The sequence below is a fragment of the Camelus ferus genome, chromosome 33 (genome assembly GCF_009834535.1).
Source record: "Camelus ferus isolate YT-003-E chromosome 33, BCGSAC_Cfer_1.0, whole genome shotgun sequence".
Classification (NCBI taxonomy): Eukaryota; Metazoa; Chordata; class Mammalia; order Artiodactyla; family Camelidae; genus Camelus; species Camelus ferus.
Window position 1 is genome coordinate 373,432 of NC_045728.1, and position 24,788 is coordinate 398,219.

At 56.5% G+C, this 24,788-nt stretch overlaps 2 protein-coding genes across 14 annotated transcripts in view; both read right to left on the reverse strand.

The window, feature by feature from the left end:
• The window catches only part of GLB1L3 (galactosidase beta 1 like 3), a 33,273-nt gene extending 19,470 nt beyond the window's left edge, over positions 1 to 13,803 (reverse strand). For 2 of the 4 annotated variants that reach the window (XM_032472277.1, XM_032472276.1), the window contains exons 1-6: positions 7,297 to 7,546; positions 6,457 to 6,588; positions 6,107 to 6,352; positions 1,997 to 2,065; positions 1,325 to 1,420; positions 150 to 258 (exon numbers count right to left, since the gene is read on the reverse strand). In XM_032472277.1, the coding sequence (XP_032328168.1) occupies positions 150 to 258; positions 1,325 to 1,420; positions 1,997 to 2,065; positions 6,107 to 6,352; positions 6,457 to 6,588; positions 7,297 to 7,475 (831 nt within the window). In that variant the 5' untranslated portion in view covers positions 7,476 to 7,546. Of the gene's footprint in view, positions 1 to 149; positions 259 to 1,324; positions 1,421 to 1,996; positions 2,066 to 6,106; positions 6,353 to 6,456; positions 6,589 to 7,296; positions 7,552 to 13,160 lie in introns of those variants that run through there. The other 2 variants (XM_032472278.1, XM_032472279.1) reach the window with 2 other exon arrangements.
• Positions 13,804 to 13,848: 45 nt separating this feature from the next.
• The window catches only part of LOC102505559 (beta-galactosidase-1-like protein 2), a 33,419-nt gene continuing 22,479 nt past the window's right edge, over positions 13,849 to 24,788 (reverse strand). For 7 of the 10 annotated variants that reach the window (XM_032472274.1, XM_032472273.1, XM_032472268.1 and 4 more), the window contains exons 10-21: positions 23,859 to 23,943; positions 23,142 to 23,279; positions 22,420 to 22,527; positions 21,717 to 21,823; positions 18,280 to 18,426; positions 17,449 to 17,520; positions 16,843 to 16,930; positions 16,054 to 16,141; positions 15,620 to 15,731; positions 14,864 to 14,980; positions 14,696 to 14,759; positions 14,100 to 14,384 (exon numbers count right to left, since the gene is read on the reverse strand). In XM_032472274.1, the coding sequence (XP_032328165.1) occupies positions 14,200 to 14,384; positions 14,696 to 14,759; positions 14,864 to 14,980; positions 15,620 to 15,731; positions 16,054 to 16,141; positions 16,843 to 16,930; positions 17,449 to 17,520; positions 18,280 to 18,426; positions 21,717 to 21,823; positions 22,420 to 22,527; positions 23,142 to 23,279; positions 23,859 to 23,943 (1,311 nt within the window). In that variant the 3' untranslated portion in view covers positions 14,100 to 14,199. The other 3 variants (XM_032472271.1, XM_032472270.1, XR_004316821.1) reach the window with 3 other exon arrangements.

Sequence of the window (24,788 nt, forward strand, 5' to 3'; positions counted from 1 at the left end):
CAGGAAATGCCGCACTAAGATGAGGGTCTAGAAATCACACTGCAGGACCCTCAGCCTCAGTTCTCATGGGGGCTCTGGGGACAGCAAGCCAGGATAACTGTTTTTCTAAAGTAAACACAAGAAAACAGGGGACGGTCATCTGTCTTTACCTGGAGCGGAACCACTCTGGCAATCAGGTGGTCGAAATACTTGTCAACGGCTTCCACAAAGGTGCGGTTGGTGGTCCTCAGCTGGGTGGTGGGGTCCTGCAGTAACCGGCTGGGCGCGGGAGGGCGCCAGCCCAGCGGGCGGAGGGAAGGCGGGGAAGGGTGAGCAGGATGCCCAGGGCTCCCTTCAGAGGTGGTAAGTCCTCTGTCCTCGCGTCCACGGTCTGGGCACCCAGGGCCCGGAAGGGTGTGTACCGTGCCCAGGTTTCTGGACCGTTCTCACGGACTTAGATTCAGGAGGAGAGATGCCACCTCCACCACCAGGACACTTCACAAGCAGGAGGTGCTGTCAGCTCCAAGAGGCTCTTCCGCCCACGTCCTGATGAGACGGGCGTGACCTCGCATCGAATACTCGTTCAAAACGCTTCCCCAGGTCAGCACAGCCCTAGGCACAGGGCTCCCTTTCCCCTAAGACCTAGGACTTCTAGCCCGGAGAGGCTGAGAGCCAGGAAGGCCCGGGCACCCGCGAGGGGCTGGGCGGGGCCTTCTACTCCCGTGGTCGGGCTTCCCGCGCTCGCTGGGGGCTGCGATGGGCACAGGCCCGTTCTGGGGAAGAGCAACGCCCCTGATGCCCAGCGAGCAGACGTCGTCCCGGGGAACAGCGTGGGAGGGCGGGGGTCCCGCCAGATTCAGGGAGAACGGAGGAGCAACCTTGGATTCGCACCGCGAACCTTGTCTGTTCCGAGGGCCGCCGGCATCACAGATGGAGAATCCCCCAAAGGGAAACGGGGGCGCGGAGCTGAGGCCCCCGGCACAGTGCGGACTCGGGCTTCCATCAACAGAGTCGGAGGAGAACCGGGAGTCAGAACAGGCCCAGAAGTTCTCAGGACCCCTCCTCCCCTCCTCCCCTCCTCCCGCCCCCGGAAACAGTGGGCCTGGCCCCTCCCAGAGGTTAGGAGAGTGGGAGCCAGTGGTCCGACGCGCCCCTTCCCAGCACACGCTCCTGGCCGCACGCCTACCACGCGGGGCGACGCCTCATCAGGGAAATGGGGGTCAGAGCAGGAGCCGCTGCTCAGAGCACCCCCTGCACACAGAGCGCACGCCCGCGGTTCTCCGACCGGACGAAAGCGCTAGAGACCTTCAGGACAGCCTGCCCCCCCACCCCCAGCCCCGCTCACCTGGGCAAGCCCCCGAGGTCCAGCTCACTGCAGACGTAGGGGCCCGGACGCAGGATCACCCACAGCCCGACCTCCGCGGCCAGCAGGACGAAGGCCCTAGGGAGCCAGAGTCACCAGCGCTCAGGCCTCAGAGCCAAGTGGCGGACAGCTCGGCACCACCGCGCCCCCTCCTCGCCTCCCCTCTTCTCACAGGGCTGGTGGCACTGAGGGCAGGACGCGGCCCCCACACACAGAGCAGGGGACACCCCCACCAGGTCACAGCAGAGGCCCCCAGCCTAGGACGTCTGCACAGCCCTCTAGGGCAGGAGGAGGGGCACAGAGGGGTACGGGGGTCCGACAGGGAGACTGGCCCGGATGGCCTTGCGGCCCTGGAGGGGCAGCCCCCGTCCCCGCCCAGGTGGCCAGAACGCATGGACTGCACTGCAGAGGGGGGCCCACCCTGGGGACGGGGCCGGACACCTCTGGGCACGGGGAGATGGCCTGGGCCCTGGGAGTAACAGGGTCACCACGGGAGCGAGTCCCCCGGGTCCTGGGAACAGGCTCCAGACCCCAGTCTCTCTCTGGCTCTCGGGGGGGTGGGGGGGGAGCAGAGTGCAGACGCCCACGGTCCCCGCCCGCCCCAAGGAGCCCCGCCCCGCCCCGCAGGGTCGCGGGCGCAGCAGCAGCACCTACTCCAGGTCCAGGTTCCCGGAGAAGTCGAACTTGCCGCTTTCTGGCTCGTGGAGGTTCCACGGGACGTAGCTGTGGCAGGAAAAGACAAGCACAATAACCATGCTTTTCTTTCTTCCCTCCAAATTGCTAGGCCAGTCCCAAACCCGCGTCGAACCCTGGGGTCGCTCTATTTTGGAGTAAGTTGAAGCCTCCAGCAGCACTTAAACCTGCATCACACGAATGGTGGTTATTCCAATAGTCCCTTTCCCTGTTACCCACTCGTGTTCTAAGCTGCCAATGATCCTCTGAGTTCAGATCCCTTGGAGTTACGCATGAACTATCCTACTCTGCCTGTGCTTTGTACCATCCATGAAAAATATAAAGAAAAGGGAAAAAACACAAACGTCTATATATGCCCAGTGAATTATCGCTAAGAATTAATCAAAATAAGAACAGAGGAGGAGTTTCTATGAGGATAATGAAGATGGTGCCATTCCTAGGCCTCAGCAAGAGGGACCCTGCCAAGACCTCACCTGGAGGAGGAAAAATTATCCTAGCAATCTTAAATAGCAGGCAAAATGGATTATAAGGCAAAAAGTAAAACCTCACAAATAGATGTTAAGAGAGGTACCAAATAATAATAAAAGGAATAATCCACCAATAAGACATCATCGTCTATGCTGTCAGCAATGTGGCTTCAAGTAAAGGAGAATCTCACTGAATCAGAGAGGGCGTGGACCACTCCACAGCCATCGCGGGAAGAGTTAAAATACTTCTCTAAGAAGCAAAGATAGTAACAGTAAAAAAAAAAAAAAAAAACTGCAAGGATACATATTTGAACAACACAGTTGAAATCCTGGATCTAACAAGTACACAGGGAACTCAGCAGTGACACGTGGAACAGCGGAGCAGCACTACTTCCACAGCCACGCATGGGAACAAGCCAAGTGCACATACATACACACAATGGACTATTACTCCACCGTAAGAAGAATGAATTAATGCCATTTGCTACAAAAAGCAATGGACCTAGAGAATATCGTACTAAATAACTCAGACAAAGACGAATATTATATGATACCATGTACATGTAAATCTAAAAAATTATACAAATGACTCACAGACATAGAAAACAGACTTATGGTTACCAAAGGGGAGGAATAAATTAGAGACACGGGATTAACAGATACAAGCTACTATTCATAATGTAGGTAAGCAATAAAGACTTACTGTGTAACACAGGGGATTATATAATAACCTGTAATGGTAAATAGTCTGAAATACGTATATAACTGCATCATTTTGCTGTACATCTGTAACTAACACAATACTGTCAATCAACTATACTTCAATTTTTAAAATATCACATGGAAGAGTTATAAAATACAAAATAAATCTCAACAAAATCCAAAAATCTACATCACATAGTCTGTAATCCCAAGACAAATGCAAGCAAATTAGAAATTTTCACTTTAAAAATAGAAAACGATAAAACAAATAAAACAGAAAGCATATTCCCAAAGAGCTAAAAATGTTTGAAACCAAATGACTTTGCTACTGTATAGCAAAATTTGTGGGATACGTAACCAAAGCAATACTTGGAGGTACACTTATATCCTTGAATAAATATAAGTCACAAAATCCTGGAAAGGAAATAAGCTAAATTTTTAAACTCAGCAGACAAGAAGGAGAGAAGGAAGGAAGGGCACAAAATCAAATAAATTATAGGAAAGAAAATTATACATAACTCTTAAGTTGTGAAATAGAAAACAAAAATAGAAAAGATCAATAAAGCTATGATATACTCTAGAAACAATATAAAAATGAGTTAAACAATAACCATTCAAAAAAGTTATACTGTTCCCCAAATCTTCAACTCACAACCACAAAAGACAGCAGTCACAGAGTTTAACAGGTGAATTTTTGGAAATACTCAGGGTAAATATAATTCTTTCACATAACAGTTTTAGTGAATAGAGAAAGACAGTAAAGTCAGTTGATGGATTTATTATAAATAAGATTGATTTCAAAGTTGGACAAAAATAAATTTTTAAATCCAGTTCAGTTATAATGATAAATATACTTATTTGAAAGAAAACACTAGCAAATCAAGTCCAGCTCTCTGTGTGTGCGTATGCATGTGTGTGCGCGCACGCCTGCAGGTGCGTGTCTCATAACCAGGTAGAATTTATCACGGAGCTGTGGATGGGTTGAGTATCAGAAAAATTGTCAGTGTAACTTACTGCTTTCACAGGAGAGTGGGGAAAAAAACATATTATCCTTTCAACAGACGCAGATTGACTCTCAGTAAAACTTAACAGTCACTTATGATTAAAGTATCTGCAAGTCAGAAGGCAGATTATCAATTTACGGCGGCTCACTGTTGTATCCGGTCTGCGCGGGACCCCACCCACCCACCCAGGGGAGCATCACGGCGTCCGCGGTGCGATTCTCAGCTCCGCCACAAGGGGGCGGGGGGCACCAGGAGCAAAGGGCTCCTGCGCTGGTCCTGCCTGCGGTGGTCAGGGGTGTGAGGACATCCGTGGTCCTCACTTCTCTGAAAGTTCGATACATTACCAGTACCATCCACACAACCCGTGGAGGAGTAACCGGAAAGGCAAGGGGACGTAATCTTTGGGACGAACATCATCAATACAGTTACAGAGGTGGACCGCAGCATCGGACGCCCGCGGGGCTTGCCGGCACGCTTCTGCCCTTTCCCTTTCTATCCTGTGGGTCTGAGCGGCTCAGGACCGCCTTTCCTTTCTCGCAGGTTAACTCTGAAAACCCCGCAGCCTGACCATGAGAGCGACAGGCGTCTCATCAAGAAACAGAAACACACCTGCCTCATAAGATGGCGAGATGCACTGCAGAGGGACCCGGACTTGAGTGAGGGTTCACAGTGCTGTGGGTGAGACCCTCGACGCCCCGCACAGGCCAGGGTCATGACAGGCAGCAGGGCCCTGGGCACAGCCCTGCTGTTCCTGACGGGGCACGAGGGAACATGCCTGAGAGTCCGCACCTCCAGAAGGCAGTGACACTCCTCACCACGCGGGGCTGCTGCGGGCGGGCCAGGTCACTGCCCCCCACCCCCCGCTGTGTGTAAACACTGTGCACATGTTCAGCCAGGGTGAGCTGCCTCATTCAAATATGGCTGTTGCTTTGGGCGTGCTTTGCACTTGACTGGCGGGCCGTGCACAGGCAGGAGCCTCTGCTGCAGGTGACTTAGGGACGGCCTCACCCACTCACACGGTCAGGCCTCAAGGAGATGCTGACCCTGGACCAGCCGACAGAGTGCTCTGTGCTTCAGCTCCCCATGGGGGTCACACCATCCATGCCCAGGACAGGTGTGGGGCTTCAGCGATGTCATCAAAGTGCTTAGAAAATGCCTAGCCATCAGTACACCCTAAATATGTCATTTTTGTCACCAGACACAATCACGTGAAATACGGTAAACCCACGTTCAGATTCTTTGGGTTGACTAAACTGGATCTGCATTCCTTTTTGCCACTGTAGCTGGGTACACAGAGGCCAAGCACGGTGACAGGCATGGTTCACCTGAAGTAAGACAAAGGTTTTATCTCATTTAACCATCAGTACAGCTGTAGGGGGCAATTATCCTTCCCCTTTACAGGGCCCTGGATGTGATGGCTGGAGGCAGTGCTGGGGCTGAGGACCAGGTCCACCTGACTCCTAGTCATTACGCCACAGTCTTCATTCCCTTTCACCACTGAACTTTGCTTTACCGGCCCTGATGTTTCCTTACACGGTCATTTTTTTGTTCTCCAATTACTCCTCTACACGTTCACAACCAGATACATAAATAAAAGTTGTTTTAAAATGCCATGTATTTAACAGTCAGTATACTTTGAGCATCTGTTATAAAACTGAGTCCTCCTAAGGGGCACGTGACTCCCCCTTCAGAGAGGTTCCTGGGGGACGCCCTGCTCCTTTTCTGTTTCTCCCGTGAACCACGGCTTAGACCACAGCAAACTAACTGGGAGACGTAAGTGACACTTAAGTGTACAAGGCACATGCGGGCCTCCCCAAATCAGGGGCTCTGGACCCGGGCCCAGGTGCTGGAGCCCTGTGGGGTAGCAACGTCTCGGAGGGCCAAGGGGCCGCACTCACGTGGTGACAGTGTTGAAGCCGCAGGCCCTCAGCTTCAGCAGGCGGTCCCTCCAGTACTCGCGGGGCACCCGGAAGTAGTGGATGGAGCCCCCAAAGATGAGGAACTCATGACCCTCCAGCGTGAAGTACGGATTCCTCCCAACTCCCTCTTCTGCCTGAAGTCCTACAGACCGGTCCTTCAGCTCCAGGGGGGTCAGGTGAGACCAGTTAAATCTGACAGCGGGAAAGAAGGGGACTGTGGAAGCCCTACCGGAGAGAGAAGATGTGTTAGTGGCCACGATCTGCATGTACGTCTGAAGTTCTGTCCTCCCAGAAAGGAGAGAGGTCCCTCCCTCCCCACTCTGGCCGACCTTGGCTTGGATGACGTCAGCGGTTCTTTTCCAAATATAAATTTATCTGTATATTTTATCCGAGGAGCGAAACCTGATGAGATAAATGGCAGGAAAAAGATGCACAGGATTCTTCTCCAGGCAAGATGGGGGCTGGAAAGAGAGAAATGAACAGTGACACAGGAAGGCCTGGGTGGAGCTCTGGGGCCCGAGAGCAGCTCTGAGGCAGGGGAGAGGCAGCTGGCATCACAGGGAGGTCTCTGGGCTGAACCAGTGGGCAGCAAGCCTGAGGCTCTGCTGGCTCCACCGAGGGCCCCTGCACCACCAGGGCTGGCCCCAGCCCACCACAGTATGGATGGACAGCTGGGGGTGGACCTTCAGTCCTAAAAGCCTAGAGCGGGAACATGACCAGGCTGGGAGCTGGGGAGGAGTCCTGCGCAGGGAACGGGAGGGGACAGGGGCTCCGTGAAAGATGGAGGCACTTCATCCACCAGGTCCTGGAAGGACGCAGGGTCTGGGGCAGGAGCACCTCTCTGCACCACAGCCTGACCCTCCCTCAAAGACAATGGACACACCCTCCCAGGCGGGTAAGGAAGGGGCAGAAGCCAGTGCCGGTGGAGAGGGGGCTTGGAAGGGGAGTGGATGAGGAGAATCTTGGCAGATGTGAGGGTACAGGAGGGTGTCCCAGGCCCAAGTGGCCCTTGCCCTGGGAATGTCCCAGGGCAGTAAATGCCTGTGGGAGACCAGCTGGGACACAGAGCACAGAGTGGGTGGAGGAGGCAGTGATGAGGAACTCAGGATGGGCCAGAGGCAGCCCATGCCTGGAAGGGCTGATGGGCCAGTGACCCGAGGGACCTTCACCTGAAGCGCGGTGGGGGACCCATCACCGCCAGGCCCAGGAGCCCACGTCCCACGCTGCTCCCGTCGCCTCTCTGCTGCCCGGACCCCAGGGCTGCAGACTCAGGTGTGCGCTGTGCGGGGATCCAGAGACCGAGGCACAGAGGCAGGCTCTGCACAGTGAGAGAAGCAGAGCCCTGCATCCAACCTGGGGTCTTGGAACCGCCACTCTGCACAGATGTCTTTCAGCTGGGGGAAGTGTGGCGGGAGGATCCTGGGTTATCACCCCGGACCTTGATTTTCTGAAACTGTGTCATCAGCCAATCGGGATGGAAAGGCGGGGAGGAGTGGGAGGAAAGGAGGACAGCTGAGCTCACACATGCACCCGAGAGCCAAGCCAGGAAGGTTTGATTCGACCGGTTCAGCAACTTTAGTGAGAACCCTCTTTGGTTCCAGACACACGGTGAAATAGTTCAATATGATGAGAAGTGCTGAAAAATGACACAATCTTATTTACGAAACAGAAACAGACTCACTGACACAGAAAACAAATGTATGGTTATGGAGAGGGGAGGAAGGGAGAAGGGATAAATGGAGATTTGCAGATACTCACCACTATACATAAAACAGGTAAACAACACGGAGAACTGAGGGTGTCATTGCCAGGATGGCCCTTTAAGACTTTCTCGCCGGGGCCTCGCTGCCCCACGGCGGGAGTCAGGCACTGACTGTGGTTTCATGGCCTTGGTGGGCGACCACTGATCCCGGCAGCCTCCAAGAGGAGACCAAGACAACAACATCCCTCGTGCTGAGTCTTAACCCTTGTAGAGAATAAGTTCTCTGATCTAAATGCTGTGGGTGGATAATCAAATCTCTTTAAGTCATGTATACACTTGAGCAGCAGTCTTTAGTTTCAACTTCACCACAGCAGAGGCTGAATTGAAGTCAGCAAGTATCATTTGCATTGTTACACAAACTAGCATTGTGCTGTGTCTTAAAACGGCCTTCGAGCAGGAATGCTGTCCAGCCAGGTAGCCAGCTGTGCAACACAGTGACCACATGTCACTCCCTGGCCCCCCGCACCCTTGCAGCCCCTGGTGTAGGGACTATGAAGCGAGACCACCAGGAACACTGGTCCTGTCCAACTCTGACTGAGTAGGGGGTGGGCGAGCCTCAGGGTGTCCAACCATAAAGGGAGCCAGAGGACTGCGAATACACCGGAGTTACTCACCCTCCAACATCAGTCACAGTCTGCTAGCACAGCCAGACACCCACACTGTGACCCTCCCTGTTAGCGGTGATGCCAGCTGGAGTCAGGAACGTATCGTCTGCAATGTTTGCATTGCTTGAAACTATGGGATTTTAAGATCTTCCAACATTGTTCTAAAACATCTCAATAAAATTATTGAAGAGGAAGAAATTTTCTCCTATCCTGCAAGGCTTTTCTGGCTGATCTAAGAATTAAATTAACATGAGACAAATTAACAGGAGAAAATTAAACAAAAGCTTCATAACATGTACACCTGGGATTGACCCAGGTGAGCAGCGATCCCATCCCCTCTCCCTGCTGCCCTTGGGGAGCAGACTCCTCCCCTGCAGCCCCCTCTCGGCACGGCGGGGCCACAGCGGTTCCAGAGTTGGCGACACCAGCATCCACGTCTGTTCTCATGTCTCTTTTGAGGGCGAGATGTCCCTTGCGTCTCCTAGTTCAGAGCAGGATCACAGCCCACCTCCAAACCAGTCCCTGACAAACAGAACATCACCATGATCGGCCCAGATAAAGCAGAGTCGTGCTCCACGTAACAGGTCGGGTTATCCTTCCTAAAGTGTAGATTCCACAACGAAACCTAGCTTCCTACACCAGGAGGAGTGGAAGGGTGGGTATCGGGGAGTGCCACACAAAGGGCCCCCAGCATGCACCACGGGGGCCACATGGGGCAGATACACAGCAGGTGTCACTGGGAACAGACTTACAAGCAGCAAGGGGGTAGAACTCACGCAGTCCTCCCAGGCTCCTCCTACCCCAGTGCTTAAGCCGGGGGGTCAGGGTGCCGGCCCCACCCTCTAGTGCCCTGGTGTTTACAGGGCTGGAGGGCGGAAGCAGCTTCGTGTCTGTGTTAACAGTGGAGGTGCCCTGGTTGAAGAAGTGACCTCCTCAGGAAGGAAAGACGCAGCTGACACTGACTAATGCAAGCTCACCCATCCAGTCTCCACTCAGCTAGTAGACAAGGGGCAGGTTGGAGCATCCAGGGCCACCCAGAGTCACCCCCGTCAGTCCACAGCCGGGTCCTTGGGGATCACGAGCCATAACCACTACCCCAGCAGCTCTGACTGGCGCCCAGCACAGGCACGCCGCTCCTCTGGGGTGAGGCATCTGGTCTGGAACAGATGGGGGGGGGGGCGCGGCCAGCAGCACGAGGAGCTCTCGAGCTGAGTCAGGATGGCGGCGGGGGCTGCGTGGAGCTGCTTGTGCCAGGCCTGGGCCAGAGCGCCTTTCACTCCTCCTTGCCTCCCCACCCCCGCCCCATGCCTTCTGCATTCTAGCCACATGTGCCCCCAGGTGAGGTCCATCACCCCCCTTGGGGACAGGCCAGTCTATCTGCCTTCTTGTTCCAAAGCAAGGAGTCCCACGGTCACTCTGCAGCCATTACAAGTGACCTCTGCAGGCCGAAGAGGGTGGCCCTGGGACCGCCGAAGGAGGTCACCGTACGAGTTCAGATCTTTCCTGGTGTCTTGGCTCTGTCAGACCATCTCCTGGGGTCAAAGCAAGTTCAGAAAGTACACAGTGATCAGTATTCATCTGTCTGCGGAGGTTACAAGACAACAGGAAGAAAGCAGAGGTGGGTACTGTGCTGGAAAGAAAGGCAGAGGAATGTTCTGTTCCTCGTCAGATTACTGTAGTTCCCCTCCCCTGAGCTCTGGGTGCCTTGGAGCTCAGCCAAGGACAGGCGGGGAGGTGTGCGCCATTCGTAAACAACTGCAGACGGCCAGGCCAGCTCACCCCACTCAGGTCGTCACTGCAGAGGCAGTGGGTCCCGTGCGCACTAGGAGACGGTGTTCTGAGCATCCCAGTCATTTCCGGCGACGGCGTTAATAGCGGTGAAGGTTGGCTGATTGGCTTTGTCAGTCCCGACACCTCTGCCTCCTCCACCGTGGGTTGTTCTGTGCACAGCCTCGTGCCACGCGATGTGCAGCACAGACTCAGTGACTGTGAGTGTGTTTCCACAGAGAGGCCTTCGGTGTCCAGCCCTCGGTCACAGTTAAGACTTCGGTGCTGGTCTGCGGGTCGGCGTGCAGGTGCCGCAGCCCGTGCTCTGTGGCCGGGAGCACCGCCTGGCACTCAGCACGGGGGCAGAAGGCCACCACGTTCTGTGGGATGGTCCCCCGGGGAACTGGGCTGCCTTTTCAGGTGTCAAATGTCATAGGCAAGACTTCAACCCAGTGATGCATTAGGCAGTCTGATGGAATCCAAACCAGGCAGAGTCCCAGGGCCCAGGACGTCGTGGGACTGTACTTGGAATACAACAGAAAGCCACTGACAGGTTTTAACATGGGCCTGACTTGAACAGAGCTGGGTTCCTAAAATGCCCCTGTTGCTGCCATGTGAAGGGTGGGGAAGAGAAAAGGAAGACTCCAGGTCAGAGCAGGAGGGGCGTGGGCTCAGTCCACAGGGAAACGAGGTGGATGAAACGGCTGGAACACGCTGGGGGTGGGCCGCGGGGGCCAGGGGAGGAGGGGTCAGCACGACCCCGGGGCCTGGCAGTTTGCCGCAGGGAGGGACTGAGGCGGGGCGGCCATGAGGGCTGCTGATCTCCAGGACAGTGGTGGCTCAGCCTCCTCCTCTAGGATCGCCCTCGAACGAGCTGTCGTCCACAGATGGCCGGAGGGTCTTAGGTTCCGGCCGTGAAGCACGATGGCCTAAAGCAGTTGTTCCTGCTTCCTGCCCCCAAAGCAGAAGTGATGTCCTCACAGGTTCTGTTCCAGGACTGAGCCTGTTGTGTGACAGTCTCGTCTTTCCACAAGGCCTGGCCTCCATATTCCTTCCCCTGGGTTTCCGTGAACAGAATAAGCAGAGGGCATGCCCTGCTTTTAAAGGAGGGGCCCTTGGTACCGGCCTGTGACTGAGCTCAGAGGCACAGCAGCCTGTCCCGTGGCCCCAAGGAGCCTTCCTTCTGGTCTTGGCTGCGCAGCCTTGGAGGGTCCGTCCCCTTGTCCCTGGCTAACAGCTGCCAAAATGCTTTCGGAGGACAGCGCTCGGATGGGGAGGTGATGTCCGCACCACCCCTGTCTCCAGAATGCAGGCTTCTCTCTCGGGTCAGCGTCGTGGTCTCTTGAGAACCGGGGGCTGCCCCTCAGCTTCTCCTGGCGGGCCAGTGCCCGTTGGTGGGCAGGTCTGGAACGGCGAGTTGCCACTGGCTGGACTTCAGGTGGAGGGGAGGGTCTGGAATGGCTGTTGGGGTGGCCCTCCAGGGGGTGTCGTCTGAAGGACCGCAAGTCCCCGGAGGGTGACAAACACAAGGACCTTCCCGGACCTGAGTTGATTACCCTTCTCTCCTTCCACACATGCGTCACAACGAATCACACTTTCTGTATAAATTTAGGTTGCCCCCCACCCCCCCCCCAAAAAAAAGGAGAAAGGGGAAGGGCTTCTAGAAACCAGTTAAGCTCCTCACAGATTCCAAAATTTCGCACTCTCCCAGACAGGTCTGGGTTCCCACGGTCAGAAGGGCAGAGAGCTTGTGGACTGAAATCTTTCCTGCAGCACAAGGACCCTTACACGATCCAGGGGGAGAGCACAGAATTCTGTCAGCCCCCAGCTTCTTCAACCTGCTTCTGGAAAAACAGAAACGAAATCCACTTTTGATACAACAAACACCCCGCCCTCCTGCTGGGATTTCTGGCAGACACCAGGTGGAAATGCTCGATGCAACTGAATTCTGCGTCTCTCAGCATCACCTCCAAGCCTCACACAGTGATAAACCCTAAAGACACAAGTTGAAGGACAACTATTCCTACTCCAGCCCTCGTGGGTGGAGAAGTCGCCTCCTATCCTTTGTGTACAATTAGCCCGACACTCTGCCTGAGGCACTAGCTTCGGTTACCAGGAGAAAACGCTGAGCCACGCCCAAGGCTCCTCCAGCAGCAGAACGAGGACGCGCTGAGGGCTCGCGTCTGGCCCAGCACCTCCTCTCTCCCTGGGGCTCTGCGGGATCACGAAGTCGGGGACCGAGGCCTGACACCAGCAGCACCCTTCCAGCCACCGCGTCTGCTTGCTTGCAGATGTAAAGGGAACAGCGCTGGTGACGTTCACCCCAACTTACCCTAGGGATCCATGTATGTGTGGGGATATTAGACTGTTTTAAAAGCAGTGCAGACAGAAAAACAGAAGTAACAAGCAGTTTCCATCACTCAGAGCTAGGATTACACTGAAGAAAAACAGAACCACTGACAGTCGTCTGGAAGGATTTCCCCAGTTCTGTCACCGCTGCCTTTTATTTGTAGAGGGTGGACCATGCCTCCCTAACGGGCAGGAAAGCAGCAGTTCTGACCGGGAGAACCCAGTGTGCTCTGCAGCCCAGGCTCTCACCTGCAGGGATTCTGACCCCCAGAGGAGGTCCACTGGGGTCCGGGAACATTTCTGGCTTTACAACCAGGGTAGGGAGGGTTGTGCCAGTGGCCTCTAGTGAGGAGAGACTGAGGGTGCTGCTCAACATGCGATGAAGCACAGGGGGCCCCACCCAGAGTTATGTGGCCTGGAGAGGAGTCGTGCTGTGGCTGAGCTCCTGCACCAGGACCAAAACCCGCAAAGCGAGCTCCTCAGACCAGCCAAGCGGGCATCACCTAGGAGCCTGCAGGAACGTGAGGCCTCAGCCCCTCCCTAGACCTACCGAGCCATGACTTCTGGGGATGGGGCCCAGCCGTCCATGGTTTGAGGCCCTCCAGGTGGCCGCCGTGCACACGCAGGCTGACGCACGTGAGCTGACAGGCGGGGACATGGGACACGCCTGACCCTGCTTGGCTCTGGAGTCTCCTGGTCGGGCTTCGCCTGAGAGAAGCAGTGATGGGTGGAGCGGGCCTCTCTGGTCTTGGCGGCCTCCACCAGTGCCAGCTCACCTCCGTGGCGACCCTCTCCCCAGCTCCCTGAGGCCAGTCAGTTGACCCCAGGGCTGTCTACACCAAGCTGGAACTCCGGTGGCTGGAAAAGTGAGCTCCGGGCTGATTTGACCAGGCTGCGGCTCCGAGGACCCGGGGCACACAGACCAGAGCTGCGGGTCAGGTACCAGAGGCGGGACTGGGAGTGGGGAGTGGCCACACGGAGAGGCACCGACAGGGAAAGCAGGGTTTCCGCCAGAGTGTGGAAAAGCAGTGGTGGAACGGAAATGCAGGGCAAAAGGGAGACAAAGCACATACGAACTGCCTGTCAATTCCTGACTTAGCTGCTACACTTCACTCGACACCCTGGAAGAGCCCCTGCTCCACAGCCACACTTGTGGGCCGAGCGCTCGGAGCATCGTCTCACTTTCTCCACACTTTATTCCCTGGTCAAACAGCCTGTTATTGCAATACGACAAAGGGTTTGCGTGGAACAGGTTTATTTTGTTGTCAGCATCAGAAACAGGGAGCTAAGTCACGCCAAGGCAGGACCATCCTGGCGGGTTAGGAAGTGGACCTCAGGCCCAGCACAGGGCTCACGATGAACAGGGGATCCAGGGTGGCTCCCACTGGCAGCTGTCAGCACAGGTGGGCCCCACAGCCCCACCATCCAGATGACTCAGCTCAGTCTCTTCCTCCTCCACGCCGCTCCCTCAAGACTCAGTATCCTGGCAAAGAAAGGCAGACTGCCGACCGTGCACCCTAAGCCCATCCCCAGAGAGAGGAACTGCTGCAGGCGGGGAGGAAAGGTGGCCTGTCAGTCCCACGGAGACTCTAACGAAAGGGGTGCGGTGACTCCCCGGAAGCATATCTGGATCCTGCTCCTGACAAGAGGAGGGTGGGAGGCTGGGTGCAGGGATCCCAGGCACCCACCTGGCAAAACAGAGCGTATGTGCCTGGTGGGGCCGGGCCCTGCATCCTCTGCCCATGGCAGCGGGGAGAGTCCCAGGAAACGTGCCCTGAGATGATCAGCCGCGGCAGCGGGAGAAAGTGGGAAAGTTTCAGGAAAGGCCAGGAGTGGGGGTGCCGGGCCCTCGGTGTACACCTCGGTCAGGGTGCAGAGGGCAGTCTGGGAGGGAAGGAGGCCAAGGGAGCTGGTCCCAGATGCTGGAGGGCAGGCTAGTCTGGGTCCCCACGACGGAGGGGTAGGAGGACGCCGGCCACCACCTAGGAGCGGTGGACACGCTGCCTCCTTTGTCTCTGTCCTGACCGGGAAGACCCTAAAGGCTTCAGCGTCTGGGATGCTTACAGTCCCTCCAGGACAGCCTACCTAGCTGCGGGCTGTCTGTGAACTGGATCACAAGGGCAGACTTCCACTCCTCGAACACCACGATCTGTCGGAAGAAGTGAGGTGGCCGTGAGCCCAGGGTCTGCCCCGAGGCCAGGCGGAGCCCCAGTGAGGGGACTGGCAGGTGGGAGGGGTGACAGGGAAGGTCACCTCATTCGCTCCAGGCTGCAGCCAGGGTCCTGGAAGGTAAAGGGTTTCCTGGGGCCCTATATTCCAGTAGCGCCCCAGGTTCTGTCCATTGATGAATATGACCCCTTTTGTCCAGTCCTGAGAAAGATTGGAAAGGAGGGTTCCAGCTCTGAGTGCTAGATGTGCACACACACCCGCTCAGACACCACAACACACCAGCACAGTCAGAGCTGCTCTCACACGGGAGGGGTCACCAAGGGCGGCCCAGGTGGTCGGCGGCCTGGGGAGGTCGGTGCTACTGCCCCTGGCCTGGGCTCAGCCTCCAGGCCGAAGGTACCTCCCCATATCCGCCCCAAGTCCGGGAAGGTACTTCCCTTTACCACCAGCACGTTTATCATCGGGTAGCAGGATTTCAGGTGTGGCAATTAGACTCTCTTCCACAACATCCCACTGCAGGCAGTGAGCTAAGCATCTCAGTAGCTTGTCTCAGCTATGTCTGGAGACCAGTGGACCCTGCTCACTGAATTCCTCATGCAGTGGACTCCACCGTGTCCCCAGAGAACAAGGGGCAGGCACCTCTGTCACATCTGCTGGGCGTCCGTCCCCAGCCTCGTCAACACCAGGGCAGGGGCAGCCTCCCAGGCGGCTGTGGGGTGTGGGGTCTCTGGGAGCCCAGGTTTCCTTGCACGGGGCAGGGCCCACACACGAGGAGCTCTCCTAAAGGGCCTTTTGGGGTGGAAGGTTGTGTGGGGACACGGCAGAGATAGGCATACTGGCCTGCATCTTTATGAAGGTGTCTCTGGGATGATCACCAACCCTCAGGAGACCGAGGAAGAAGGCCGGGCCCCGAGGTTGGAATAAGGCTGGTTTCCAGATGTTCGGAAGGTCCCTAAGGGAGAATCAGCCCAGTGGAAAGTTCACGCCCTTCTTCACAACGAGGTTTGTCTCCTCCCTGCCCTCCCAGCCCGGGTCCCCGCCAGCGCAGCCTGCTCAAGGTCCGTGGCACGGTGAGGAAGCAGCAGACCCGGGCTGGGGAGTGGGGGTGTCCCCGCTCTGCCCGGACAGCTGTGAAACCTGGGAGCCTCCCGTGCTCTCGGTCTCCATGTCTTATCTGCAAACCGAGGGGGGTCCGTCTGGGCAGTCCGGGCTCCTTTCTGTCTCAGTGTCCCCCGCTCTGATCAGTCTCCTTGAGTCCGGGGTCTGGCGCCCACCTTTGTATGAACTTGGGCTTCATCTCCAGGCTATAGATTTTAAACTTTCTCAGTGGAGACTTGTTCAGATAGATGTCCCCAGTTAAACCTGCCGAAGAGAGGACAGAGGCCATGAGGAAGGCAAGGACGCAGAGATGTGACCGGGCTGCGGTTCCCCCAGAGGAGGACGGGCGTCTCTGCAAAATCCTACAAACATTCTTCCTTCTCAGGTGCCCACAGACACCTCTCAGAGTGGCACCTGTATCTCCCACATTAACAGCAGAAGTCACTGCACTTCCTGCAGGTCTGGCCAGCATAGTGGTTCAGCTAACTTGAACTCTGGGGCAGGTCAAAGCACATGGAGGGAGAGAAGGAAGGTGCATGTGACACAGGGCAGCCCAGGGGAGGCCCGGAGAGGCTGGGGGAGGCCGGGGGAGGCCAGGGGGAGGCCAGGGGAGGCCAGGACACAGGCATGGGTTCCAGAGAAGGAAAATCAAAGTTCCTAGGGAGGGACTCTGACCACCTTACTCTCCAAGGGCATTTCTGCAGCCTTCTTCAAAACACTCTGAAACAGGAAAGGCAGCACACTGGTTGGTAATTGGAGAACACCCTCGGGGGGACCTTGGAGAAAGGCCACTATCATCCTTTCCCATCAAAGCAGGACTTTGTCAAAGCTTCTATGCACAGGGGTCTCACAGGCCCAAAGAGCCCTTTCTTCCAAGCAGTGAACCTGGACGCAGCCACCCTCGCCCAGGGTGAGAGCAGCAAGAATCTGGTCCTGCACGTCTCAAGCATCTCGTCTGGGCCCACCTTTTCTCTCCTTGTTGATGTCAGGCCCATAGGCGAGTCGGCCTTGGTTCTCCACCAGGATTCGCAACATCTGGGAGCCCTCGTAGTCCTGCCGGAGACAGAGCAGCCAGAGGGGCCACTCAGCCCCTCTTCTGTGGACTCTGAGGCTCCCCAGGACTAGGACAAGGTCGCAGGCAGGGTGACTGACAGAGAGCACCCTCAGAACCCCGAGACCTCCAGCTCTGGGTCAAGCAAGCCCCTCAGCCCCTGCGCCCCCCACTGCCCCGCCCCCTGATTCTGTGCCCCGCCCCCTGCGCCCCCCACTGCCCCGCCCCCTGCTTCTGTGCCTTCAAGAAGTCAGGATATTTTACTAGAGATCCTTTTGAGGCTGGTGACCAACCCAGAGTCTTCTGAGCAACAAACATCCCATGTGGAGAAGTTCGGGTCGCCTAGGGCCACGAACCCGCACCTTAGAGATACGCACTGCTTCCCCTCGCTGGGCCCCACGCAGTGAGTCCGAGGTCAGCAGAGTGGGACGGCCTCACACAGGCCAGGCCATGCTCAAGGCCAAGCCCAGGGCCTAGGCGGGCGCTGGGGCTGTTGGTCTATTAACCCCGGACTACATACGCTTCTCCTGGGGAGAGTCAGCTCGGTGCTGGCGTGGTCCAGGACTCCTATGTACAGGTTATCCAGGAACACCTGCCGAGGAAAGGGGAGCCTTGTTAGGTCCCTGCAGGGAAAGGGTGGGGGCCTGGGAAAAGCTCAGTGGAGGGCAGGCTCTGGGGAAGGTGGCTGCTCTGGTCCCCAGAAGGCTCCAGCGGCCACAGGTTTACAGAAGTGAGCACATCCCAAGCGGCTCAGCCGGGAGGCCAGTGAGAAAGGCCCTGAGACCAGACGGGGCCGGGGCCCCTGCAGGCGGAGGCGGGCGGGGACAGGTGCCAGGCCTGCTGGGAAGGAGAGGAAGGGGGCGGAGAACAACAAGGACGCTGAGAGACAGGGCGGCCCCAGCCTCAGCTCTGCGGCTTGTCCATCAGATGTCCTTTCAACGTCATTACCTTCTCAGGGCGGCCCTTGCTTGTGATAAATATCTTAGCTTTATCTGTAATGAGTGCCAGCCGGCTCTGCTCATTCAGTTCTCTAAAAACTGCAGTGTGACATGCAATGTCCCGGGTCGCTGCCCACGTGCACGGGGGCTTCTGAAGCTCCCCCAGGTCTCCTCCGAGGAGCCCGTCAGCACCAGTAAGGGCTCAGCGAGGCCCCTCCCGGGGACGTCCACACTCCTGACACCGAGGAGAGCAGGAGCCTATGTACAAAACGTGTCATGGAGGGACAGAAGTGAGGAAACAGGGACGACTTTCTGAAGGTCAGAAAGAGATCTGACTACCGTTTGAACATTCAGCAACACCACGGGGTTTTACCAGCAGAGAAGTGCAGCTGGGACCCCCCGCCGTCCCCTACCTGACCCCGATCTTGAACATGACCCCTTGAGGTGAGGAGGCCTCCGCTGGAGATGGCGGTCTCATAAAGTATGTACCCGGACGACTGCCCACTCCCCTGGTTCACGGAGAGCTTCTCCATGGAGACGGGCTTGGCAGACAGGGTGGGCTGCGGCAGAAACAGGAGCAAAACCTGGGCTAAAGGTTCGGGCTGGAGAGGAAAATTTTAGAAACTCCCGCTGAAACCCGCCTCCCCAGAGGAGAAACCCCGAGCGTCTCGAGCACAAGAGTGAAGAAATGGGGTGTGTGTAATGGTAAACTGCCCTCTTTAATTTCCACGTTTCTCGTGTTTCTCTGCACGTGCCAGCCAGTGATGCATTCTTGTTTTTTAGACGGAGAAGCTGGAGTCAAGAAAGTGGAAGGATGTTTTGAATGTGCTCAGCAGTTCACGATGGGCTGCACAGCCCCAGCCCAGGGGCCAGCTTCTGCCCACCCTCGGCCCCCTCTCCTCCCTTTCCCAGCTGAGAGAGTCACCCTGTGCCCAGTCTGGCTGAGGACGATCACACACGGACCACTCAGACGGCGCTGACTCTCCACGTCCGTGGACCCTCCTGCCCCCTGGGATCCTGCGTCTGAGGGTCCGTCGATGTTCCTATCCCAGCACTTACCCATCCCACTCTTTTTCCTCCTCAAACAGCAACACCAACACCCATCCAGAAAGTGGAAGTTTGGCCAGTGTCTTCCCTCTCCCTCGTCCTCCACACCTCCTCCTCCGGCCACCACCTCCTCAGAGTCTGCCGTTGGCACCTGCTTCACGGACCCTCCTCCCCACCCATGATCCCGGCTCAACATCTGCAGACTTCTGCCTGGTCTCAGGGCCGGAGCCTGGTCCCGCTCTAATCCATCCCCATCTGGCGGCCAGGGAATCCTGAAATGCGAGAGGGTCAGCTGATCCCCATCCTGCTTTAAAATAGCTTCCCACAGCTTTCAGAGAAACGTTCCAATTTCTCAGCACAAAAACACGGCCCTTCAGAACTCCTTAGAGAAGCAGACGGCTCCAAGCCGGTGGCACCACACCACCTGCAACTCCTAGGAACCAAAGCGCAAAGAAGACCAGAAGCTCCTGGTGTCGTGTCAAGAGGACGGGAGCCAACTTAAAGGAGCACCCGCTGGTCTGAAGTGGGACAGTGTCAGCATCAAGAAGAACGGCTGCCTTGGGGCAGAAACACGTTGAATGTGTTAAAATGTGTGAGTTTATCATCAAACAAAGAGCGGCAGAGTCAAAACAGCTCCCTGGCTTTCTTCAGAGACTATCCGAGAATACACCGGTTACCATCCTGCTACACGAAAGCACTCGAGCTCTGTCCTGACTGTTCTGCATCAAGGTACCAAGACAGCCGGTGAAGGAAACGCCCTTCGGCGTGGCCGGCAGGTGAGTAAATGCAGAAGGGACGACAGGCAGACGGTGCCACTCTGCAAGCCCCACCGAGACACTGGGTGCAGGCAGGTGTCCTCAAAGCTGCTGAAACCACTAGGCAGAAGGTGACGGGAAAATGCATAATGAACAGACCGGGGCCTGACTCCACTGACGCATCACGGAAACAGAAACAGCCAGCCACTCGGTGCCTCGGTGTGCCCACAAGCAGTCCAGCAGCACCACCGATGGAGCAGAGCTGCAAACAGTTGAACAGAGAAGACCACACCCAACTCCCATCTCACCAAGCATCTCTATCAGTTCACAGAAAATGCAGGGAGTGTAAGCACCCGTCCCCAGACACGCGGGGACTAATGAGCCCAGAATGACTTCAGAGACTTAACTGAAAGCAGCATGTGACTGACCTAAATCAGCTCCTGAGACAGACAAACCGAGGCTCAAAACTGACGAGACAGTGAGGGCATCTGACCACGGGGTGTGTGGTGCACCAGCTCGGGGGGCCAAGCGGACCCGTCCCTTCCCAGCTCTGGCTTTCACGCATCCCGTCGGCAGCCTCAGCTGGCTGCAGTGGGGCATCTGCACCCCAGGAACGGACAGACACTGCTCGTCAGAATTCTTCTTCCAGGGCGTCAGTGGTGAACACGTCCCTGGAGACACTGATGCCAAGGGTCCTTACAGTCGCCACCACCGTCCCCGTCAGGGGTGATACTGATTTGGTTGTGTTTCTGAAAAAGAGTCCTTATCTTTTGAGACATATATTGAACTGTTTACAGCTGAACTGTATGATGTCTGGAATCTGCTTTAAAATAATCTTGTAAAGAGTGGAGGGTTGGGGGAGAAAGGGTGTAAATGAAAAAGACTGGCCAGATAGCGATCAAGTGGAGGCTGGGTGTGGAGCACACGGGGTCCACCACTGTTCTGTCTGCTTTGGGGCATGTTTTCAAAATTCCATAAGAAAAAGTTGAAGACGAGACCACAAAGGCCCCTAGCACCAGGCTGGCTCCCTGCCGCTGTGGCCGCACAGGCTTCCCCCCAGGCCTCCCTGCAGTTTCTTCCGTGCCTGCCGAGCGGTGACCATGGTGCACCAGCTCCCCCTGCCCCTCCACCCTGCTGTCCCCTCACTAGCTCCTGCTCATCCCTGGGATCTCAAAGTCACCGCAGGTGGACACGCTCTCGGGTCTGGTGGCCGTCAGCTTTCTGGCTGCATCTCTGTAAGAACAGACTGCACACACTGAGCACTTACTTCTTGCTGTTTAATTTACACAGCTATCCTGATTATCAGCCTCATCCTACAGGTGAGGAAACGTAGGTAGAATGAGGTTACATGGCCTCCCTCAGGTAAACACTGAGCAAGGACCAAACCCAGTGTGGCTCCAATCCGCCCTGACGATGCTGGCTGCCCTGGCCCCTCCTCCAGGCCCTCTGACCCCACCTCTCCTCCACTCAGCTCTCCCACCGCCCAGACGAGGGCAACTTCCCAGAAAGGCGGTTCTGAGACACTACAGTTTAGTAGTGTTGTGTGAATGACTCTGCGGTTTCCTCTAGACCAGTGGCTTCAACCTGTGCCCCTCTGGGTCCTCAGGGAGAGTCCAAAGTGGCACGTGGACCGTCCCAGATGAGGGACGGCTGCCCCGCAGCGGGGAGGAAACTGCCTCCGACTCAACCTCGCTTCATGGACTGAGCTTCGCAGCGAGTCTGAAGGAAGAGTCCCTCTACCAGGATGAGCGCACAGAAACGCGTGCCCTGGACCCAGGCCCTGGGCTCCATCCCAGTCGTCCCCAGGAGGCTGAGGCGGCTGTGCAAGGGAGCGTCCCCAGGACCCTGCGATGTTTGCAGTGTTCTTCAGGTTCAAATTTCCTTATTCTGAATTCTGAATCTAGGCTTCTTATCCTGAACTGTGAAATTAGGAGGAACTGAAACCTCAAAGTCTCTTTCTGTTCCCAGTGAGTTGCTCCCTGTTCTTTGAGCGAAGCCTCTCCCCTGTCACCACCCATCCCACAGTTCGACACCCAGGGGACTCTCACCTCATCCAGGTAAGGCAGGGCGTCCCACAGTGACATGTAGTATGTTGCTGCCACTGGCTTATACACAACCCTAGGTCGAGACTCTGGTTGCGGGGGCCTGTGGACCTCTGCAATGAAAAACAGGAGGTGGAGCCCTTCCAGGATCCTACTCCAACCCGACTCCAGGGCCCAAGCCCTCTGCCATCCCACAGCCAAGAACGAAGGGCCGGTCCCAAGGCCTGCCTGCCCGTGTCAGGGAGAGTCAGAGGGCAGGCCGCAGTTGCGCCACAGGCTCTGAGCAGGTGCCCTGCTGTCTGGGAGATGGAAGAGGGACATCGCTCCCTCCTCTGGACCAGTGGTCCTCCACCCTGCCTGCCCATCCCAATCTCCCAAAGTCCAGGGGGAAAATACAAGTGCACAGATTCTGCCCTCTTCTCCCCATTTCAACCAAGGCACACTTGTCCAGCAGCTCTGGGAAGAGCCTGGTGCCTCTGGTTTTTAGAAGTTCTGCAGGATTCTGACGTCCAGCCCCAACTGAGCAACGTGACCCTGGAGGTGAGGGCTAGAGGGCGGGTCCCATGCCTCACGCAGACCTGAATCCCCAGCGCCTGGTGATAAAACACACTGGGGCAGACTGGACGTCCCCCTGACCCGCCCAGGGAGGACATCTCTACCCATCCCCTCCCCTCTTCATAGCACAGAGACCACGCGGGGGCTGAGTTACCATTCGGACTGAGGTTGTGGCTGGGTACCGTAACAGAGCGGAAAAGCTCCTGAAATGTAACATACTCGGGTGTATAATCTCCATCCTCTGTCAGCAGTGCCCCATAGTCTGAAAAAATAAAGCAATCTGTCATTTTCCCCTAGAAAGCCCCAGCTCCAGCAGAGGAAGGGGTGAAGGGTGACACTTAATTCTTCATACGGCAGCTCTGCAGTGGGAGGAACCTCTGAGCATTAGACTAGAAAATGCCAAATCCCAGCTAATCTTAACCAGGTGACTCCGCCATGCTTTCCAAGGGCTTCAACCAGAGGCAAAGGCATCAGTCCCTGGAGGTAGCAAGTCCGGCTGACAGCCCAAGACACTCGGATCCAGTGGTTTCCCCTCCCGTTCAATTTCCAACTGAACCTCTTTCTTTCTTCACCCTTCACGCTCCCCTGGGTGTCTCAGAAGAGCTGCAGACTCAGGGAGCTCCAGGAATCAACGCCCACCACCCAGGGTATCAAGAGTGCCAAGAAGCGGGTTCTGCGGGGAGCCCCCTACGAGCAAGGGTTTGCAGGGCAGAGTGTCAGGCTAAGCTGGCGAGTTCCCTGCCTGCAAAGTCCCACAGCCTGGCTTCTGGTTGTGGATCACCTCCAGTTCTGTTGAAAGAAACAAAGGTCTAACCCTCCACCCCCACCAGGAGCTAAAGATGAAAAGACAGGCAGCTGCAGGGGGCCAGGACTTGCCATAGCTGGTGACCGTGGAGAGGTAATTGTGCAGGGGAGCAGATCCACCCATGAAGCCAAAGTTGGTGCCGCCGTGAAACATGTAGAAGTTGAGGGAGAACCTGAAGGCGAGCATCTCACGGGCATCTCTCATGACCACTGTGCGCGGCAGGAAGAAGCGAGGGGGTTCATGTTGGCGGACAGGAATTCCCCCTGGGGATCCTGAAACTGCGCTACTGAATGCCTGTCTGTGCGCCCTTGTCTTATGCAAACGTATGTCCAGCTCAGGGTTTCTGAGTGGTTCTCAGGGTGCCCGACCTGAAGGCGTGGCACCAGGAAGATGTACCTTCAGCCACACTTTCATGATCTCCGTCACTCGCCCAGGAAGGACAGGGCCGGTCATCTGGGGCCAGATAACATTACGCTCCACCTAACATGTTGTCCTTGAAGGGCCCTGCCTCTCAGAACGACTCACTCGAAGTATTTTACCAGCCTCAACAAAATACCGCCATGCTGGAGACCTGGCTAATCCCGGGGACTGTAGGGCGCCCACTCCTACGTCGTCATTTTACCTGCACAGATGTCTCCAGGGGGCTATCTGGCCACACTGACACCCAGAAAGCTGCAACAGCCGGCAGCCGCGTCCCCCATTGCACAAGTACTCTAACCAGCGGGGAAAGCAGGCGGGTGCCATGTGCGTCACGTTCTCTCCTGAGAAAGGAGCCACGGAGCACTCACGATGTGGGTCCAGGCTGTGACGGAGAGCGCCCCACCCGTCCGGGGCGCTTGCGGTGTACACGGTCATCAGCACGGGGCTGGGGCCCTGGGAAAACAGGAGTGCCAGCTCAGCCCAGTCCGGTGCGGTCAGGCGTCCCGATCACACCTGAGGGCACCGCCGCAGGCTCCTGTCCTCACCCCCAACGGCTCAGAACACCCCTGCACAGCCCCCCTTCTGCTGCCCAGCTCACGTCCTGCTCCGGGTCTCGCTGGTCTGCTCGTGGTTTCACTGGCTCGGGCCCAGGTAAAATCAGCAGCATGGCCACGCTTCCCTTTCCAGAACGAGACCCTCCTCGCCCCTCGGCCCACCAGGGCAGAGGTCGAGTAAGGAAGTGCCTGACCCAGAGAAAGCACTAAAAATGTCCAGCAAACCACTGCCCAAATGCTGGGTCCCATCAAATGCGAATTCCTGGATGCCAGAGCCCCCGCACGTTTCCCGTCTCCATGCTCTCTTTCCATCCCTGTGTCACCGGTGCCTTCACCTTCCTGAGCCTCTGGGATTTGCAAGCCTCTCTACTCAGGCTTGGACCCCGGTCAGTTCGCCTCCCAACTGCACTCCTAGCTCTGAGTCCGCGCCTCCTCCGGGTTTCTGCTCTCATCACCGGCAGCTCCAATGCCGGGGCCCTGGCACCCAGCCCCCCGCAGCATCCACGTCCGTGCCCAAGCTGCTGAATGCTTCAAAGAAAGTGAAAGGGGGAAAAAAGCACTGCCAACTTTATCCACCACAGAGCACGTGGTTTGACGCTGTATGCATTTCTGCCTGACACTCTGCATGTTTAACATTTTTAAATAGTCTACTAAGTTCCCAAAATGACGTTCTCACCTTTTTAATAAAGGCTAATCATATGGAAGCTGTGTGTTCCACGCACGCTCAGCCTCACAGAATTCCCA